Source organism: Apostichopus japonicus, chromosome 12 (genome assembly GCF_037975245.1).
Source record: "Apostichopus japonicus isolate 1M-3 chromosome 12, ASM3797524v1, whole genome shotgun sequence".
NCBI classification, from domain to species: domain Eukaryota; kingdom Metazoa; phylum Echinodermata; class Holothuroidea; order Aspidochirotida; family Stichopodidae; genus Apostichopus; species Apostichopus japonicus.
This window is the reverse complement of record NC_092572.1, coordinates 4,819,479-4,842,527: the sequence shown is the minus strand read 5'-3', so window position 1 is coordinate 4,842,527 and position 23,049 is coordinate 4,819,479. Positions and strand designations below refer to the sequence as shown.

Here is a 23,049-nt window from a genome sequence, read left to right as displayed (position 1 = left end):
TAAATATAATCATAATCTTAATCGTAATCGTAATCATAAACATCATAATCATAATCATAATCAAAATTATAATCATAATCATAACCATCATTATAATCATAATTATCATCATAATAATCATAATTATAATAATCATAAATATAATCATAATCGTTATTTATATACAATCTTTGTGTTGAAAGTTTGTCGTAGTAATTTAAGTCTAACATTGTCGTAAAAGTGATTACAGTTGGGCATAATCAAGTTAAGATATGACAATACGCCGATGATGCTGTTGTTTTTCTTGATGAGACATTATCTTCTTTAAATGCAACTCTCAACTTATTCAATGGCATCAGCTTGGCATCTGGCCTTAAACTATTCATATCTCGAAGTCAGATAATATCCCCTGGGGCCTTTTGTCAACAAGTTGTCTTCGTTTGCTTGAAGTGAAAAAATAAGATTAGTTTTGGTCCTGTCCGTTTTGGGGGGATTTTTTAACCATGACGGGAGTGACCTATGTAGACTCAATTAAATATTTTGAAGCTTTCAAGACTAAAAATCTGCCTCCGTTTATGGTCGGGTAGAGATCATAGAGATACCTTTGTCGGGTAGAGATAGGCCGTATTACTTTACAAAAATCACTTGCTCTTTCGCAGCTGGTTTCCCTTTTTTTCGGTTCTTCCAAATCCCCCCGTTTCGTTCATTAAAGTGTTATTATATATATTATTTGGTACGGTAAGCCCGATAAAATAAATCGTCCTGTTTTGGTATACCGTAACAAAGGTGGTTAAAAGGCCATTCATTCTAAGAGGTTTAGTCATAGTTTGAAATGTGCGTGGATTCGGCGCTATTGTGATAATACAAAAGAGTTGTGGAAGACATTCTTTGACTTTGATCTCTCCAAGTTGGTACAAAAATGTTTTATTGTAATTGCCCCGCATTTGATGTTTGAATAACTAATCTATTGTTTTAAGCAAGTTGTTCGTTCATGGTGTGATGCAACATATAGTACATCTACTATAGCCCTGTTGATTGTTAGCGTCAAGTGATTTGAAATAACTCTTGCATAAAGATTAATAAGGATATTGGTTTCGTTCTTCATACGGTAGAGGTAATTTATATGTTCATGATTTTTTTGACCAAGAGGGTGTGTCATATACGTTTGACAGGTTCAACGCCATCGTAATACTATGAACTTCCCCTTCACTCGTTATTTTAATAAAGCTCTGAAACATAGATCAATTTCTCAAACTGTATATAATTATGATCTGGAAAAGTAGCCAAAACTCCCACTTCCATTAGAAAGTGGAATACTCTGTTTAAATGCATTGAAGTCTCGTACCAAACCGCGTGTCGCCCTCTGCAAAATAACTTAACATTCCGTTGCTTGCAAGTGAAGTTTCCTTCTTGTCGCTACGAAATGCAGTAAATGCTAGACCTGAGATGGTCTAGCATTGTTCACTGTGTTGTGGGTATTGACCGTAGCTGCATGTATTGACTGTACACTAGTGTCTAATTACCGACGGTAGCAAGCTGCGTGTGAATTTTCTGGGATCGATGGTGGTGTCTAACACTTTTGTTACACCTCAGGCCAAAGTAAGTCATATAACCGGCATCACACGTTTGTTCGTGCGCGAGTCTTCACTCATTTTAACGACTTAAATCCCGATGATTGGGACCGGACTTTAAGATATCACGTTTGTCAGTAAATAAAGCGAAGATATGTTATTATCAGTTTAGGTTTTTACACAGGATTCTACCGACCAATAGACTTTCAAACTCGATGGGAAAAGAACTAAGCACCTCTATGTTCATTTTTTACAACTGAAAACAAGACTTTGGATTATCTTTTCTTTTCTTTTTTTAATTCTCGACGTAAAAAAGAATTACTTAACAAGCAGATCTTTTTACAAAGCAGGATATTTTATTCGGGTATAAAAAGTCACCTTACAATTTCCTTGTCCCTTATTCATTTGAAATATTTATTTTTTTCTATCAACAGAGAAAAGAAAAACCAGCCTTTAATATCTTCTTTTTACAAATTAAAAGTTATTCTACAAGTTGAAATTTTTACATATATATGTAGAAATATGGATAAAACCTCAAAGAAATTTTTTGCTCTGCAGAAATTAAAAAATTCTCTGTCCAGTATTGGTTTATCATGATAACCGTTTTAGATCAGTTTGTTTAACTTTAATATTAAAATAAAATCAAACTGTTAGCAAACTGATTATCCACTAGAAAGCCTGCGTAGGAGAATGTGTAAAAGTAACAGACATACTGTCTTTTCTCTGCGTGTTTTTGTCCCTTCTGTTACTGTTACTTGTCATTTAGCCTTTGAAGAAGATCGTGCTAGATCGAAACGTCAGGCCAACTTACTTTTACACAACTTTAGTATTACAAAGGTTTACTATAGTAGGTTAATGGTATATCTGCTTGAAACCCAATACCAGCAAAACAGACGAAGGTCGTCCCGTTATTGACACGATTTAGTTTACATTGGTTCGTGGAACTCATTAAACCTTTACCTGTTCTTTATACGGCATTATCATCTTGGTACTTCCTATTTGATATGTAGTGAGTTTTCTTATTGAAGATTTTGATAGAACGCTACCCTCTCATTGTAGTCTATGTGTTTCAATGCTATACCTATACTATACCAAAGCTACTGTAAAATATGTATGTGTTCAATGTAAGTTCCCCTGCATGTTAAGAAATCATGGTAAACTGAAGGTATCACATCACAATTAGAATAGTGCACGTCCGCCTCAAAGGTTAACCATTGTCGGAAAATAGCCCTAAATTTGCTTACTGTGTTGATTGCTTCTCATTTCCTGAGTCATCACCATTCTTTTTGATGCTTGGATGATTTAGAGGATGATATAAACTACTGATGGTCTAGAGATCTAGATGATTTGAAGGTGATTTAAGGTATTTTAGAAAATCTTGGCTGAAACAAGAAGATTTCGCAGCGACAGCTTGCAGATAGGAAGGGGAGTACTATGATAAATTTTGAGCTCTTCTAGCTCAAAATCAAAAAGGCCATGGTGGCAAAAAATGAATGTTGAAAGTTGAAAAGGGGAACATCGGAGGACAATTGCCTCCCAGAACCCCCCCCCCCCCCCATCATCCGCCACTGATTATGTTAATCATCAATCCAATCAGTTAGTATTTCATCTCAGATGTGTTAACGCAAACACTCATGTTAGCTTATAGTTTCTTCAACTTTTAGTCTTTTCTAATACAAGTTAACACTAAAGCATCAGAGCAACGCAATTCATAAGCAGGACCTATCAACTTTAAATTCAAATACATTGTATAATTGTATACAATCCTGACTAATTAAGAGTACATTATGATGTAAAACTGTGACGGGAAGCGGAGGAAATCATCGTCCAGATCACACCGGCCACACATATAGATACTCTATGCTGTCACTGAACGTATTACACAAGACTACTTCAATTGCTTATGGGAAGTATATGACCCATCACTATATAGGCATACAGTAAAGCACGGAGATTATAGTCAGCAACAAAATAGCAAAAAATGCCAGAAACAAAACTAAGGACATAAATACATATTTATTAACACATATTGACTCCATTTATTAGCAGTATACATACGTAACACATTATAATATACGTTGTTGTTGTTTCTTTCTTTTCTTGTGAAAACCACAGAACTTTCTCTTCTTTCTTTCTTTAAATCAAATTTAAACTTTCCGAGCTGAATTACCAGTGGGGGTCTCCACATTTACTTTGCCAATCACACATTTGACAAAACCCTACCGAACATTACGTGCATATCCTAACTTTTAATTTTCTTGTTGAATAAATTTATAATGTAATATACATTTCTACCCCTTTGGTTATACTTATTTTTAAATAGTAGCTTTAACATGATCATTTCTCCCCGAACATTTAAACCTTAGCTTTAAAAATGCGCGTTGAGGTATTTTCATAAGATCGTAAGTTGATATTTTTAGATTTGTTACATTTTTCGCCCCAGCTACATGATTGGGTATTTACGAATATGTAGAATTAATTTTCATTAATCTAAAACTTCCTTCAAGTAATATTTTGAATCGCTGTCAATACTTTGTTCCTGATTTAATTCCATTGTGAGACACTCATCCCACTCCCATTTTGCCAGACAATACGATGTTCTTTAAGTTAACAATACAACACAATCAAAGTGAAAATTCATATATATACTTTACTATGTTTCCTTCCACTATGTCATTAAAGCAGTTAAATCCCATCACTAGTTCAACAATATTTTTCGTTCCAGGGCTAACCTGGAGTTTAATTAGTAGTACTAAGACCAACCAACATGTCCGCATTCATCTTCTGATAACAAGTATATATTATGTGTAAAAGTAATTGAGTCTGACGTTTCGATCTAGCAGGATCTTCTTCAGAGGCTGAATGACAAGTAACAGAAGGGACAAATACAAACACAGAATACAGACAGGTTAATGAGCACAAAGGAGATAGATGTAAGAGGATTAGTAGAAAAAAGGATTAGTGGACAAGAAATGGAGAGACGAAAGAAACCAACAGGGGAATCGGAGAGGTAGGAGATAAACTGCAGAGGGAGAAAGGCAGAAATGTATGGAGAAAAGGGTAGAAGAGAGCTATGCGAAGAGGGTTGACAGATGGGGAAACAAAGAGAGATGGAGGGGTGTGGGGAGGGGGCAGAAGAAAGGTTAGTCATGTCCTTACTGAATGTTGAAGTATATATCATGCCTGTATGTGTTACATTATCTGAAGCTCAACAAGAGATAAGAAGAGAGTTCTTAAAGATTAAATATGTTCTTTACTTCTTTGATTCCTGTCTTTCCTTCCCTTCTTAATTAATGATGTCTTCAAGGTAATATTCACAGCAAAAATATAATTTCTCCATGCAATCCTGGTCGTTATAAAGATCATATTTCATCACAGCGCAATCTTCGTTGTTAGAATTACTTGGTTCTCCGTTCCTCCAATTGACATACGTCAGTGGGCTACCGTCCTCATATTTCCATTCTCCTTGAAACGAAAATACAAAAACAACAAATTAACAATAAGAATAGCTTATTTTACTAAATTAAAATTCTAGCAAATTTTTTTCAGCAATCAACTTTAGCCATAGGAATATTCTAGAGTTGAAACTTGAAATTAATTAACCACACATTATAAGGAACTTTTGTATCAATTTGACCTTTGAAATCGTTGATCACATTAGCGTTGGCGTGTTGTATTCATTCATGCACTATATACCTATTGTATGTGATACCCTTCTTTGAAGTTTGGACCATAATGTTATTTTGGAACATGTGTAACACCCATGCCAAGTTCATTAAATAGTTTGCAATATAGACACACTGAGACCCATACTCAACACGTTTAAGTCCATCGACCGTATGGTCAATGAGTAGTGAGTATGATATCTAAGATGGGTCATTTTGTCTTCTTCGTACTCGCAAAATGCTGTTTTTTTTATTTAACCTTTCACCTCTGACCTTTAATCGACGTACGCTATTACATCTCAATCTACATTTTTTAGAGTGTCACCCTATATTATCCCCATCCCAGTTTAGTCAGACCAACCCACCAAATTTCATTTGAGTGACTCAAAAGGGTGGGTGTAGGATTGGCTGCAATTTTAGTATCAACATTTTTCGACATAGTACACTATTTCAAGAAAAGATCATAATAACAATAACAATATTGTATTTACTTGTCGATTCTGATTCGTATATGTATTAGCGGAATACCATTTGTCCATTGAGTTTACACTTAATATCCAAGTATTGTCTACGACTCAATTACCTAACTGAAAATTTCCTACAAAGACCTCATCATCATCTTCACTTTACCCACATTTGTTACCCTCAGAAATATTGCATCCCATCCATCACTCCCCCCACCGCCAAACCCGCTTGTCCCACTGTCTTGTATGCGGTGGAAAACAACAGAAATATTCCGCTAGTTAGCTATTTTATGTAATAATTTATGTTAAAACCTAGAAAGGCTACTCGAATTCATCAACAAGACCTATCCATTTTAAGTTCAATAACTATTTTGGGGATATTTTAATGCATGTCATTGCTACCCATTATAAGAAACTCTATTGGTAGAGAAATGATGCTTGCAGTCTTTCAGTTTTGTGAAAGTAAGTCAATGAGAGCGTTGTGACTAATGTCATCAAAATCAATCTTATTTTTTGTTATATAATATATGCATATTTCAGGGCATAGTTTTAAGAGGTATCGATCAAATACAACGGCTTCTTTGACGTGTTTGTTTGTTACCTTCTTTTTCAGAGTCATGGATGCCTATCCAGACGTCCCCTATGTTGGCTTGATATCGAATGGCCTTTACTTCATTCTTCTCCTCTTCGTTGTCAATGCGCACGAGGTGACCATTGTTGAACAATTGGCGGCATCTGTCCACGGCGTCAAACCAAGTTAGCGTATAGTTACTAATCCAGTACATCGATTGGTCTATTCCAGTCATAAGTCAGTCGGTAACAAAGGAACAGAGAAAATGGAAAAAGATAAGATTCATCTTTCAATAATTTCCATTGATCTATATCTTGCTAAATATTGTTATCAATTCTCCTGAAATAAAACAAATATTCCCAAGATTTCCGTTAAGATTGGAATTGAAAACATTTTAAGTTCACCATGATGATATCATGGTGAAATGTCCAAAACTAACTTTATAGGAAATTAAAACATGTTGATTATTATTAAAATTTCTGTTAACGGTAACTTTATATTTATAGTTGGCTACAATAAATCAAAAATACTTACTCTTAACTCCCTCCTTTGTTGTATCGGGTCGTTCAGTTGATTTTGTTGTGTCATGTTGAGCCAATGTAGTAATGTGAGTCACATCAGCGTCAGCTGCTGCTGACATAGAAAAATGAGGAACATCAGGAAAGCGTTACTTGCTGGGAACACGTGAGAACTAAACATAATTTACTCTTTTAATGAGATAATTCTATAATTAAGTTGAGTAATCCAATAGCTTTTGTTTTTGCTCAGATGACATCAGTGTTAGATGACGACCGTAGTTCTACTATCGTAACGATCAATTTGATGTCAGAAAGTTTGTATTGGAGGGCTTTATAAAGTGAATTGCCAATTCTCAACATCTAAGCCCAACCAAGCGGGCGGTTGTAGATTATCGTTAATACAACAAGTAACATTTGAGACATGTGGCCAAGTAAGTAGACTTAGTCTCTAAAGGTAGAGACAATGGACACAATACGAAGATCTGTACAAGCAAGACTTATATAACATAAACTTACACTTAATAGACTTAGTCTCCAAAAGTAGAGACAATTGACACAATACTAAGATCTATCAAAGCAAGACATATACAATATAATCTTACACTTAATAAACATCATCTCTAAAAGTAGAGACAATTGACAGACTACGAAGATCTGTCAAAGCAAGACATATATCAGATAATCTTACACTTATAGACTTAGTCTCTAAAAGCATTCACAATGGTCACAATACTAAGATCTATCAAAGCAAGACATATACAATAAAGTCTTACACTTAATAGACTTAGTCTCTAAAAGCATGAACAATGGACACAATACTAAGATCTGTGAAATCAAGACATATATCAGATAATCTTACACTTAATCGACCTAGTCTCTGAAAGTAGAGACAATTGACAAAATACGAAGATCTGCAAAAACAAGACATATATAATATAATCTTAGACTTAGTAGTCTAAGTCTTCCCGAAAAATATAAATATGAAACAATAATACTAAATTGAAATAAATAAATAATCGATTGGTCTATTTCAGTCATAAGTTAGTCGTTGACAAAGGAGAGCGATAATTGAAAAAGAATGACATCAAGATTCATCTTTCAATTATTTACTTTTATCTATATCTTGCTAAATATTGTTATCAATTCTATTAAAATAAAAGAAATTCCGAAGATTTCAGTTAACATTGGAGTTTAGAACATTATTATTACACCATGATGACATCGGTAGAAGACATGTCCACCACTAAATTTATACGAAATTAACACATGTTGATTATTATTATTAAAATTTCTGCCAACGGTAACTTTCTATTTATAGTTCGCTACCATCAATCAAAGCACTTACTCTTAACACTCTCCTTAGTAGTAGAATCGGGTCGTTCAGTTGATTTTGTTGTGTCATGTTGAGCAAATGTAGTAATGTGTGTCACAACAGCGTCAGCTGCTGCTGACATAGAAAAAAATATATAGAGAACATCAGGATAGCGTTACTGGCTGGGAACACGTGAAAACTAAACATAATTTATTCTTTTAATGAGATAATTTTATAATTAAGTTGAGTAATCCAAAAGCTTTTGTGTTTGCTAATGTGACATCAATGTAAGATGCCGACCATAGTTCTACTATCATAACGATCAATTTGATGTCAGAAAGTTTGTATTGGAGGGCTTTATAAAGTGAATTGCCAATTCTCAACATCTAAGCCCAACCAAGCGGGCGGTTGTAGATTATCGTTAATACAACAAGTAACATTTGAGACATGTGGCAAAATAAGTAGACAGCCTCTAAATATAGAGACAATTGACACAATACGAAGATCTGTCAAAGCAAGACATATATCAGATAATCTTACACTTAAAGACTAGGTCTCTAAAAGTAGAGACAATTGACCAAATAAGAAGCTCTGCAAAAACAACACATATATAATATAATCTTACACTTAACTGTCTAAGTCTTCCATACAAAAATATAAATATGAAACAATAATACTAAAGTGAAATTAATAAATAATCGATTGGTCTATTCCAGTCATAAGTCAGTCGTTAACAAGGGAGGGCGAAAATTGAAAAGGAATGACATCAAGATTCATCTTTCAATAATTTCCTTTTATCTATATCTTGCTAAATGTTGTTATCAATTCTACTGAAATAAAATAAAAACCAATGTTTCAGTTTACATTGGAATTTAAAACATTGTAAGTTCAACATGATTGATGGCAGGAGAAATGTCCAACACTAACTTTATAAGAAATTAACACATGTTGATTATTGTCCTGAGGTACAATGCTGTAAGTTCAATTTATTAACATTTCTGTCAACGGTACCTTTATATTTATAGTTGACTACCATCAACCAGAGACACTTACTGTTAACTCTCTCCTTTGTTGTAGAATTTTCTTGTGTCATGTTGAGCCATCTATGTTCCGTTGCACCGTCACATGGAGTACCTACAGTACGTTCATTAACATCTGGGAAGAGGATATAAACATATACAGTTATATTCAGTTTACATTATGTGTTAAACAACTGTTCATTCATACTTAGTAAAGATTCCTAAATCCTATTGGTCCATTCAGGTCAGCTGACCGTGGTTAATCCTGTGAGTAACGCACGGTAAAATTACGGGGCATCACTTAAATAAATCTTTGGTCATATGTAACCAAAAATGTTTTGTTTTATGATTTTCCCCCCACACAAATGGTAGTCTATGTATCGCTGGATGCACTCGGGCCCCGCTACGCTCCGCCCTCGTGCATCGCTAGCATTATCTCCCTATCGTGCATTAATCCTGTGAGTAACGCAAGCTAGACCGTTGATTAGCCCCTTATTATACCTATATATATATTTATATATATATATATATATATATATCGCATTCATAATTAAACATAATGAAAGGATGACGTTAGATAAGTGTAAGTGGCATTGATGGAAATATAACAAAATAAATCATGACTATACTGGAAGCGGACTAATACTTAATACGAAAGATCCAATCGATATCTTTTCGTTAACGTTTAGTTACGGATTTGAAGTTGAATGCAATTAAACCTATTTTAAGAAAAGTTAACAAATTGTTTTCCTTCTACAGATCTACATTTAAACCTTTTAGAATAATAGCATAGCCCATTATAACAACTGTCCCCAATGTGTTAGGCAGAGATGTATTTAATCGCCCTCGTTCGGCAGAGATGATTTATCATTCGATTCAGAATGTTCTCGTCATAATATTTATTTTTAGTTACGGCTTGATTCAGCCCGTTAAATTAAGCAATCTAGAATATTTTGTCAACAAATTTCCTTAAGTTGTCCTTGAAAACTGTGAACATAATATATCTTTATATCATGAATAAAATTCTAACAAATGTTGCTAGAAGACAATGATATTACTCTAATAATAAGTCAAATTGGTATATTAGGTAATTATTCAAATTTATTCAAAATTCCTTAGTACTATTTGAAAACGTTTGGATAACAATTATTGAAGCAGTGTAAAACAGACATCGTTTCAACGGCACAATTTGTTTTCTTTATATGCGGACACCCTTACCACTAGGCTTTGGACGCTGATTGTATGTCCAGAGGTACGAAAACGGTAAGGATATATATATATATATATATATATATATACTATAATACTGAGAAATTTAATGCATCCTTGCGAGCGTGCATACTCTTCTGTTCTCACTCTCAAATATTAAGAAACGTTTACTAATTGTTTTAAACATTTTAGAATAATAACATTTCATTTTGCCACACGTGTTCATTTCTAGAACCCACGTGTCCATATCAAGACATTCGTTGTAGGCGTTGCTTACTTGTAGACACATATCCTATTATAGCCATTTCCCCCATATGTTAGGCAGAGCTGTAGCTAATCGCTCTCGTTCGGCAGATCTGAATTATCAATCGATTCAAAATGTTCTCATCGTGAGGTTTATTTTAAGTTAGGGCCGATAAGAGACCAAATGATTCAACCTTTTAAATTAGGCAATCCAAGAAATGTCCTTAATTTGACCATTCAACATTTGCTAATAAATTGTCTCTGCATATCATGAATGAAATCCTGATATCTGAGATATAAAGCAACGATATTCGAGTAGTCGGTTGTATACCTACATCATACCATATTCCATTGAATACTGTCAAATTAGGAATATTAGGGTAATTGTACAAGGTTACCCAATGTTCCTTAGTACTATTTAAAAAAATCATTATTGTTTACATTATTGCTTAAAATGGTATCTGGTGTCATGGAATTATTTAGTTTAGTAACTTACCTTGGTTGTGTCTGTCTGGTGTAAAATTTAGCAGTGATGTCACAATGGACGAATCGGTTGGCACTTCTAAGTCATGATCCCCGTGGCAGCTAGTCTGTCTGAAAATGGAGCTACGATCAGACGTTCTGTGGTGAGAGTAACAGATGCTTGCATCTAAAATGAGGAAAGTGGGATAATATGATATATTTGTCTTGTTAGTCGATAAGTTAATTGAAAGATATTGTTACGCAGTCCAGATATCATGGTTTGGGAAACGAACACAATAAAGTAGGTTAGAGAGATTTTGTTTTTAAAATGAATCTAATACGTGTCTCTTGGTAACAAAAATATATAACTTATCATAAATACATTACATACCTTAATACTTAAAGTTAACTTAGCGCGCACGCAAGGTACTACCTCTGGGCTCTCCGTCGGGGTGTCAAATCCCAGGGTAGTCGGTGTTGATTAAGTAACAGTGCGGGTGTGTCTGGAAGCTTCCGGAAGGCGCTTTACGTAAATAACAGTTCCGGTAGAGAACAGGACCAGGTAAGGTAAATGATAAGTCCAGAAGAATGGTATTCAAAAGAGAATTAAGAGAAAGTCACACACAGAGTGGTTGGCATGGTGAAGAGAGGCCGAAACGGAAAAGGTGGGTTTTTGTAAGTGCTAGGCAGACATAGTTGTTTTACGTGGCGTGACGTACAGCTTGGTGACAATGGGAGAAGAGACCGAGCCACTCCTTGAAAACTAATTTACATGACATTCGGTGAGGTAACTCGACCGTAGCTTAGAACTGCATTGGTTGTGCTCTACGTTTACAAATTAGCATAATAATACACCATTTAAGCATTGCATAACATCAAATAGTAGTAGTAGTAAACCATTAAAGTAACATGCTGCATCATAACAATATTCACCGAATCACTATACATAATCATGAGGCACGATGTAAACCAACACCCTAATTTAAACTCCTAGAAATGATTGATTCAACAGAGCTGTGTTTACAGGGACGATCGTAGATGTGTCATCTTAAACTCTTAGATTGTCTCTTATAGGCCAATAAACGATCAGAGACTATGAGGTATAACCTCTAAATCAGACAAAAGAGCCACTTCAACCTGATCGACAATATAGTCTGATCGTTTTGGTAATAACTGTAACATTTTTCGTGAAATATAATAGACTATTGTGTAACATATTTATGCCCCTCCACTCCCTTTTCCCTTTAGTCCCCGTTGCGCATATCAACTAATAGGAGGGTGGTTTTATACAAACGATACCTTCCGAATAAACGTTCCATTCAGTTACATCTAAATAGCAAATCCAGAAAACAGCAATGGATGAATTTGAAGAGAAATTTTTGTCCTAAATACTAACAAATAAACAATGTACAGAAATTGAATACAACCAAATGGTGAGCAATGTTGACAATACAGACTTTTTGAGTTGATGAAAATAGAAATGTATGTCGAAAACATCAATTGGACACGTTCTTTATAATTATCTCTACTTTAATGTCAAGCTTCAAAGCACTGTTACTGACAGTATGAACAGTATAAATATCATGTTACTATCAGAGACAGCTTAAGAACTATTCATACTGTCAGCAAACTACGTTGAAGCATGATATGAGAGGACAGTATGTTGTGGTATTAGAATTGTTCCAACTTGCTGGAAAAATAATGTTAGACATTTTGCATTTTAGTTAATCTGCGGACACTCGTCGGTAAAATAAATTTCAAGGAAATATTTGGTAGATTAAGTATTAAAGGGTAAACAGGGTATGTTAGCATTTACCAATTTGTATTTACTAGACGTTGATACCATCATTGATTACATGGTATGAGGAGTAAACCAAACTTTAAAATAGTTTGCAGGTGAAAACTTTGCAGACTGAAGTAGAGAAGAAAATAAGTTAGCTGAGCTCAATCAGTTTTAATATAGTTATCTACGACGTGTTGGTGTTAAATTTATTACTATATTACATAATTTAATGACACAAAATATTAATAACATCATGTTAACGACTGATTTATCTTGGCAGCCATGCAGAAATCACAGTAACAGTTAAAAAGAAGACATTGTGTCACAAAAAAATTACCTATAAAGTTCCACAGTACCGCTTCAGTACAGGGAGATATAATGTGAATTGATCACGCGACTACGCATCAACCTTGTTAAATATTATAAGAAGAATGCATCGACATTCGCAAGACAATTTCAGGGTGCAATCCACCAAGATTGAAAAAGGCACACAATAATGCAAGCCGTTAGTTCCTTTTCTACTCACCTTTATTTTCCACAGTTTGGGGTGTAGGGGCACCTTCCGTTGATATGAAACCTAAATATGAATTTAGAACAAATGAAATGAATAATACACTAACTACATGTTGACCTGGGTAAGATGAATGCAACTATTGAGGATCTTTGGGCATCCTAGCTTGTTGACCAAAAGCGATGTACAAACTTTACACCTGGTTCCTGGATCCGCGCCTTGTTAAGCGCTTATCCGCAGACAAACTTGGTTTTCGATTCACGAAATAACGAGCAGTACAGTCAAAGTTAGTGCATGCAGTTATTTTAAGTCTTGAAATTGAAGGTGATGCGAGAACGAAGCAACGAAAAAGAAAGCAGTACAAACCGTATAGGATCAGTAACATTACAGTGAGTCCTATCTCCATCTTAGTATTTGATGCAGCTTCTTCTTAATAGTAATAACGCTGTTGTAATTATTATGAAAGTGTTCCTTTCCTTCTTAGTCAATTCTGTCTTTTATTAAATATCAAAGTAGTATTTATAACAAAAATAGAAATCAGTGCTACTGCTGATGTCGTTATAACGACCATCCTGTTATCTAATATCAATGGTATAAGCGACTAAGCAACAAATACATGGTTCGTCATGGCGTCAACAAAAAGAGATGTTTGATTTTTAGAATTTATGAAGGTGTACTTTCTTCAATCATTATATTTCCTTCCTTTGTACCAATTTCATATAAATTTTATATCTTCAGTTGCTATAACAACCTAATACAAATATTCAAATAATACAAAAGAAGAAGCTTTCTCTCACAATTACCAGCCGTACGATTTAACGTATGTGCATGTTTTATGTCATCTTAACCAAATGAATAATCCCTTTCATAATAAGCATGAAACGTATGCAATGTAACATTACAAGTCTTTCGATTGATAAAGGCAAATACTTATATTGCGCGTTTTGTCAAAGAACTGTGGTTCATAAAAGGCGGAACAGACGAAATAACGTCATGTAGGCTATATGGCTGCTATATATAAAGGTTATCGCAACCCTCCTCCGCCCTTTTGTATCGATAATTACATCTACTTAAATACAAGTAAAACCGATGGGAATCCACAAACCTCCTTCAACCCTCCGCCCCCCCCCCCTTTCCGCCAAATTAAAAATAAAGAAAAATATTGTGACAATTATGTAACGAAATATTGAAGCTTTTCGTTCTTATTATTTTCTTGAAACCAGCCGTATATGAACCATGCAATACTACGTTAAGAAACTGTTCTTATGTAGGTTACGATATAAGACAGTGCAAGCGAAATATATGTTGCAGATATACCATGTTTAGTGTCATTGAGACACTCATTTGTACAATCTCGTAGACACTTCCAAGCCTTATGACGTCACATGACCTGCCGAATGACTTGATTAAGCTCACTGGGGTCGAATCGAGAGCACAAACAGTTGAGATGAAGCAGACATGACGCTCTAGAAAAGGATTTTGTTGTTGTTATTTATTTGTGCTCAATTAGACCTTTTCAAAAATGATAATAATAGAAACAGTTCAGACAGCAGAAGCTCCAAGGAAAGAAGTTCAAGAACAATAAAAAACAGATGATCATATTTGAACAATAGATCGATAGCTTCGATTCAATACTATTCAGTATTTCACAATTAAATGTGAACCATGAAATAGAAACGTTCATCTTTTTTCGCCCATCCTCTCCCCCTCCCAAGGCCGACAGGGCTGGCTACGTGCCTGGATATACCGACTGTACAAACAGAACCTGCTGCCTCTCGCTTGCTGCTCAGCGTACCAGGGACTGGAGTGGGGCAAAAGGGTAGACAGACTGGCCGTTGTGGTTGTGGAGCGTGTAGCATGGTGGGACCATATATTACGCACTTTAATGTTCCAATTGTTTATATTTCTCTATATACAAAATCAAATCTTGAACTTACATCACCACCAGAATAATTGATGTTTTTTCTTCCATTAAATGTATTATTGACCATCAATTATGAACCCAAGAAACAACAGTCTGGAAACTGGATAGGCGTTTGAATTAGGGAACCTACTTAGTGCGCAGTGAAATGTGATAGTGTGTTTTGCATCTCTTTTTCTTACGATAGTGTCCTGTTCGTTTTAATCTCATGCGTTGTTATATTTTCTCTAAAATCGTAAGTTGATTTTATACTTAAGTTCCACTTTTGGTATTTGCTACGTGGTTATTGGCGTTTACTCAGATTTACTGTTTTATTATTTAAATGTATTTTCAATTATTTTTATTTTTCCTGTTTGTACTCCATTCAGAAAAACCACGCTGCTCCCATTTTGTCAGAAATGACGATGTTGTTGAAGTCCCCGGACTAGGCTTAGGGGACGCGAAGGAAATTCGGCTGTGCGGAATTTTGTTCAAGTTGGAAATCTCGAAAAGTTCACTCTACTAACAAAATAATGTCGATAATTATTACAACGTAATTATACGGAGCCATTCCCAAATAGGAAATGTAAATGCAGTTCTAACAGCATTTTTTTGCAAATGCGTTCGAATTGCCCCTTGGTCGAGGGCATGGGTGTAGAAAGCTTTACAAAATATGGGGTCACATTTTTGGAGGGGCACTTCGGAAGCATCACAAATCGGGAGGGGGGTGGCATGTGTGGTGAAAGAAAATCAGGGGGACAAACCGTTGTTCGGGGACTCCTATACCAATTGAAGCCCAGCTGGTACTGATCTCTAGGCGTGGTGAAGGGGATGGTTTCTGGGGTTAGCCCAAAGATTTTTTTAAAATTAAAGACCTTTAGATTCGATATCCTGTAACCTGACAGCCAAAAATGGAAGGAAAAACATTCTTGGCTATTTTACATTGCAGAATACATTTTGGAAGACAGTATTAGGTGTGTGAGGTAATTCACTTGCCCACCGTAGGTGGGCAATTTCCAATTTCTAGGGGCACATTTGTTGGCAAGTGCTTCTGAGGGAGATATATTTAAACCTTTCGGGGATTGCACCAGTCTGAAGTCGGTGCAATATTATTGCCTTTCGGTACCCCTGATTAGTAAATGGTTATAACACATGGATGTTTGATGCGGATCAAACCATATGTTATTCAGCCATTTCATTGTGTGTTGCTACCATCTTAAGAAATGTAAACAAAAACCGTTGCAAGACGGTATACACGCGCGAAGTGCGAAAAGTAAAACATTATTACATAAGTGTTTTTAATCCAAGTACATCACAATACTTTCCTTTTTCTAATTCCGTTCCACAAACATATAAAGTCAAAACATGGTTACACGAGTGTTTTTAATCTAAGTATATGAAAGTATTTCCTATTTCGGATTTCGTTCCTTATACATATAACATCAAATCTTTATTACATAAATGTTTTTAATCTTAATGCATCAAAGTACTTCCCTTTTCGAATTCCGTTCCATAAACATATAACATCAAAACATTATTACATTAGTGTTTGAAATAAGAGTACATCAAAGTATCAATATTTATATGTATATAAATAAAAATAAATATAAATAAATATATATACATACATATATATATATATGTATATATATATATATATTTATATATATTAATATATACATAAATATATATATATTTATATTTATATATATGTTTATATCAATATATATAGCAAAATATGTATATATATATAGAGAGAGAGAGAGATATATAGATAGATAGATAGATAGATATATATACATATATATATCAACATATGTAAATATATATATATATATATTAATATTTGTATATATCAATATATATATGTATCAATATAGGCCTATGTATATATCACTATAGGTTTATATCAATATATGTGTATCCCTTTGTTATTAAGTAATAAATCATACGTAATAGGTGATCTAAAAATCAAATACGATATTTGTGTTCTCGAGTATGTCGTTCTTGTACCATTTCGACCAATAAAAGTGATCATAATATAACCATGTGGAAACATATTGGTCCTCAGAAATATGAAGATTGTGTACTCTAAGTGAAATATTATTTGGAACAAAGGATGCGAGCGAAATGAGTTGATGGTCTTAGCTATATATAGAATATGTACAATCCAGTTAGGACTAAATAGTTAGTGTGCATGTTTTGTTACGGGATGAATATTATTCTGATCTAACTCATAGAGATCAAGTAATATAAATATTCTTTTCATCAAACACATATGTATTTTTTTTTTTTTTTTTATGAAATGGTCTCAAATATTTTTGGAATGTCTTTACTTAGGTAGTAAAGCGCCAACATGAAGAACGTTATTCAGTTGAGAAATAAGGACAAACGAATATGTGTCACAATTTTGCCAAAATATTGACCAAAACATTACTTCATCACATTGTACGATTATTTACCACACACTTATAACAAGAAAGAAAAGAAACAAGAATAGAATTAAGTATCGGTTAGTGTTTAATATAGAATGCGTATTATGAGGCTTTAAACTCTGGTATGTTACCATGATCCACCAAATATGGAACATGAGTGATGGAATTAGACATATGGCTTGAAAATGAATCCAAACAATCGATTTGATTTGGGATACATCACCTGTTCTGTACTATCCAATTAAATAGTTCATGGTTGACAGAAGACAAGGACATGCTCCCGTAGGATATCTAACACAATACAAAGCTTTAATACACGATGATAATTGAGTCAAATAAAGAACGTAAGGAAGGAAACATGATGTACAAGTCATCAGCGGGCTATTTGAATAGCTGGAATGAACACATATGTTAAAACATAACATCATCATATCAATACGTCCATATATTACTAAGATATAACGTAATCAGTAATTGATGTTTTTATTTACTGTAAACAATTGAAGAAAATTATAATCAAAATAAATAAACAATTTTACCCTTTTGGTTGTTTTTAAGAAATGTTTTGTTTTTTAAAGCAGTGATAACAAGTGCATTTTTCTTACCATGGTGTCATCTTTGTTTTAACTGATGCCTTGTTGTATTTTCAATAAAATAGTTTATATTATCCGTTAAGTTCCTTTTTCTGTTTGGTGCTTGCTACATGGTTATTTCCGTATATTTAGAATTCCTTTTTACTATTTAAAATGTAACTTCAAGTAGTATTTTTGATTCTGTTTTTCTTGTTTGAACTTCATTCAGAGACATCCACCCCGCTCACAGTTTGCCAGAAAAGACGATGTTGTTGACGTAAATATAAAACTCACAATAAAATAGTACATTCATCGATTATTGTATTTTCTCTGTTAGTTTCTTACCATTATTTTAATCAATCAGTTAATTTCTTTCGCTGGTTGACAAATACGTTTCATTCCAGTGATACATTGGTGTTTGATTAGTAAAAGTACGACGTACTGAGAAGTCCGTATTCGATCGATGTATAACAAGTATGAATTGTGTCTACGTAAAGTTCAACAAGAGCAACACAAGACAAAACAAATTCGAAAGTTTAACGATCTTCTTACTCTTTTAGCAGGTATCGTTCCTTTCCTTTAGTCAATCCTGCCTTTTATTAAATAACAACGTAATGTTCACAACAAAAACGTAACTTCCTTTCACATTTAAAGTCGTTATAATCACCATTCCCCATTACCACGCAGTCTTCGTCTTCGCATTTGCCTACATTATTTAAAAGTATTTATAAAAATACAATACCAATTACAAAATCGACTTGTCCAATGCTTTTTATATGTATTAACGGAAAGTAACGTATTTCAATTGTTAATACACTAAATATCACCAGTATTGTCTATCTCATATTCATTCTCAGGTTAATCAGTTGTGTTTAACCCTCAGAAAGCTTACCAGCCCACACCTATCCCTATTGTCCCTCCATTTGTTTGCAAGTAAGCTAATTGAAATAATACTAAATGACCAAACCTAGTAGGGCTACCCAATTTAAATCAGCAATCCAATCCGCCAGTATTTCATCTAAGATGAGTTAACAAAGCTGATCATTTTCATATCAGATAGTAATTCTCCAATTTAATTATTAATTTTTATTATTCAATTTAACACATCATATCACCATAATTTATTAGCAGGACCTATCAATTTTAAATTCAAATAATTAATATATCGACAACTTAATACATGAAATAGACAGTGGTACCCAATGAGATCGTTTTTTTTTTTTTTTTTGAGCAAAGAGATGTTGATTGTGACTTCTAGTTTAGTGAAAATAAATTTAGGATGGCGTTGTGACTACTTTCATCAAATTCAACGGTAGTTTGAGTTATATTATGCATATTTCTGATCAAGATTCGGGGCATTAGCCACCAAAGACAATGGCTACTTTAATATATTTGTTTGTTTTTACCTTCTTTTACCGACTCATGGATGCCTATCCAGATCCCATCATACCCGCCTAAGGTTTGCTCTCGAAAGGCCGCTGCTTCTTTATTCTCCTCTCACTGCTTCAGACCAAGTTACCTTATCATCACTAATCCAGTACATCGATTGGTCTATTCCAGTCACAAGTCAGTCGGTATCAAAGGAACAGAGAAAAGTGAAAAGGAATTACATCAATATTCTTCTTCATATGTGTCCTGCTAAATATTGTTATCAATTCTACTAACATAAAACTTAAAATTAAAACGTCACTATTTTAATTTGATCACCAATATAATATATCGTTACAAGAAGTGCACTCACATTGATTTTAAAACTGTAAGTATCGCATCTCAATTTACTACAACTTTCGTCAATGATTATCTTATATTAATAGTTGCCTAGGATCATTTATTCCCCTCTAATCAGTCACCGGTTGAAAATGACAAAGCTAAAGGGTACCGTATTTCACGACATTTAAAAAAGGTTACAATGTAATTTACCTAAAACAACTTTTATGAAATGTAACAGTAAAGCAGACTAAGACTAAAGGAGATCTAAAACAATATTTGAACAGCTGGAGGAGGCATGAAACAACACTAGATACGAGATCATATTCTTACTCTATAGGTATATAGGTATATATATATATATATATATATATATATATATATATATATATATATATATATATATATATATATTGACCTGTTCAGATAATGTATGTCAGTAGTTCAGTAGTAGCCTGTCAAGTAGCTTGTCAAGAAGGTTTTGACTTGTAAATGTATGAAGGAGAAATAATAACTTCATGCATAATTTATTTCCTTCCGTTGTAACAACCTCGCATAAAATTCGCATCTTCAGTTGCCATGACAACACCAATACAAATACGAATATTCACACAACATAATAAAAGTAGCTTTCTTTACAATTATCAACGGTAGGATTTAACGTATGTGCACCTGTTTACGACTCCTTAACCAAATAGATAAATTCTTTTCAAGAAACGTATGGAACGTATGTAATTTAACATAGGTCTTTTATTTAAGGGCAAATAATCATATTGAGCTTTTGATATAGAACTGTGGTTCATCGAAACAGAAAATGCCAAATTTACGTCATCTATATTTAACCGCATTTAAACAGATGACACCCCCCAGCCTCACTCCAATCCCCCCATCTCCCCCGTTAAAAATATAAATATAAAATAATAATAATACTAAATAGAAATAAATAAATAATCGATTGATCTATTCCAGTTATAAGTCAGCCGTTATCAAGGAACAGAGAAAAGTGAAAAGGAATAATTTCCTTTGATCTATATTTTGCTAAATTTTGTTATCAATTCTACTGAAATAAAAGAAATTCCCAAGATTTCAATTAACATTGGAATTTAAAACATTGTTAGTTCACCATGATGATATCGGGAGAAGAAATGTCGACCACTAACTTTATAAGCAATTAACACATGCTGATTATTATTAAAATTTCTGTCAACGGTAACTTTATATTTATAGTTGGCTACCATCATTTGAAAACACTTACTCTTAACTCTCTCCTTTGTTGTAGAATCGGGTCGTTCAGTTGATTTTGTTGTGTCATGTTGAGCCAATGTAGTAATGTGTGTCACAACAGCGTCAGCTGCTGCTGACAAAAATGAGGAACATCGGGAAAGCGTTACTGGCTGGGAACACGTGAGAACTAAACATAATTTACTCTTTTAATGAGATAATTCTATAATTAAGTTGAGTTTTCCAATAGCTTTTGTGTTTGCTAATATGACATCAATGTTAGATGACGACCGTAGTTCTACTATCGTAACGATCAATTTGATGTCAGAAAGTTTGAATTGAAGGGATTTATAAAGTGAATTGCCAATTCTCAACATCTAAGCCCAACCAAGCGGGTGGTTGTAGATTATCGTTAATACAACAAGTAACATTTGAGACATGTTGCAAAGTAAGTAGACTTAAGCCCGGGTCACATCTGCGCGATTCAACACGCGATTCAACTCGCAACTAAAATCACGCGAATCAGAAAAGTTGCTTCTGAGAAGTTGCGCTGATTAGGACATTGCTCTATTGCAAATCAACCCAAATCGAAGGCGCAACATTTATTGCGCAACAAGTTGATACCCGTGTCTAACTACGCGATTCAACCTTCAATTGTATTGCGAGTTGAATCGCGTGTTGAATCGCGCAGATGTGACCCGGGCTTTAGTCTCTAAAAGCAGAGACAGTTGACACAATACGAAGATCTGTAAAAGCAAGATATATATAAGATAATCTTACACTTAATAGACTAAGTCTCTAAAAGCATTCACAATGGACACAATACTAAGATCTATCAAAGCAAGACATATACAATATAATCTTACACTTAATGGACTTAGTCTCTAAAAGTAGAGACAATTGACAGAATACGAAGATCTGTCAAAACAAGACATATATATGATAGTCTTATACTTTATAGACTTAGTCTCTAAAGTAGAGACAATTGACACAATACTAAGATCTGTCAAATCAAGACATATGTAAGATAATCTTACACTTAATAGACTTAGTCTCTAAAAGCATGAACAATGGACACAATACGAAGATCTGTAAAATCAAGACATATATCAGATAATCTTACACTTAATAGACTTAATCTCTAAAAGTAGAGACAATTGACACAATACCAAGATCTGTCAAAGCAAGACATATATAAGATAATCTTATACTTTATAGACTTAGTCTCTAAAGTAGAGACAATTGACACAATACTAAGATCTGTCAAAACAAGACATATATATGATAGTCTTATACTTTATAGACTTAGTCTCTAAAGTAGAGACAATTGACACAATACTAAGATCTGTCAAATCAAGACATATGTAAGATAATCTTACACTTAATAGACTTAGTCTCTAAAAGCATTCACAATGGACACAATACTAAGATCTGTAAAATCAAGACATATATCAGATAATCTTACACTTGATAGACTTAATCTCTAAAAGCAGAGACAATTGACACAATACGAAGATCTGTAAAAGCAAGATATATATAAGATAATCTTACAGTTAATAGACTAAGTCTCTAAAAGCATTCACAATGGACACAATACTAAGATCTATCAAAGCAAGACATATACAATATATTCTTACACTTAATGGACTTAGTCTCTAAAAGCATGAACAATGGACACAATACTAAGATCTGTAAAATCAAGACATATATCAGATAATCTTACACTTGATAGACTTAATCTCTAAAAGCAGAGACAATTGACACAATACGAAGATCTGTAAAAGCAAGATATATATAAGATAATCTTACAGTTAATAGACTAAGTCTCTAAAAGCATTCACAATGGACACAATACTAAGATCTATCAAAGCAAGACATATACAATATATTCTTACACTTAATGGACT

General features: G+C 33.8%; 1 protein-coding gene across 1 annotated transcript in view; it reads right to left on the bottom strand.

The window, feature by feature from the left end:
• Positions 1-4,632: 4,632 nt before the first annotated feature.
• The window catches only part of LOC139977797 (uncharacterized), a 36,054-nt gene continuing 17,637 nt past the window's right edge, over positions 4,633-23,049 (bottom strand). The window contains exons 2-7 of the mRNA XM_071987441.1: positions 13,323-13,373; positions 11,048-11,200; positions 9,134-9,235; positions 6,785-6,880; positions 6,281-6,472; positions 4,633-5,015 (exon numbers count right to left, since the gene is read on the bottom strand). Coding sequence (XP_071843542.1) covers positions 4,837-5,015; positions 6,281-6,472; positions 6,785-6,880; positions 9,134-9,235; positions 11,048-11,200; positions 13,323-13,373 — 773 coding nt within the window. The 3' untranslated portion in view covers positions 4,633-4,836. The remainder of the gene's footprint in view (positions 5,016-6,280; positions 6,473-6,784; positions 6,881-9,133; positions 9,236-11,047; positions 11,201-13,322; positions 13,374-23,049) is intronic.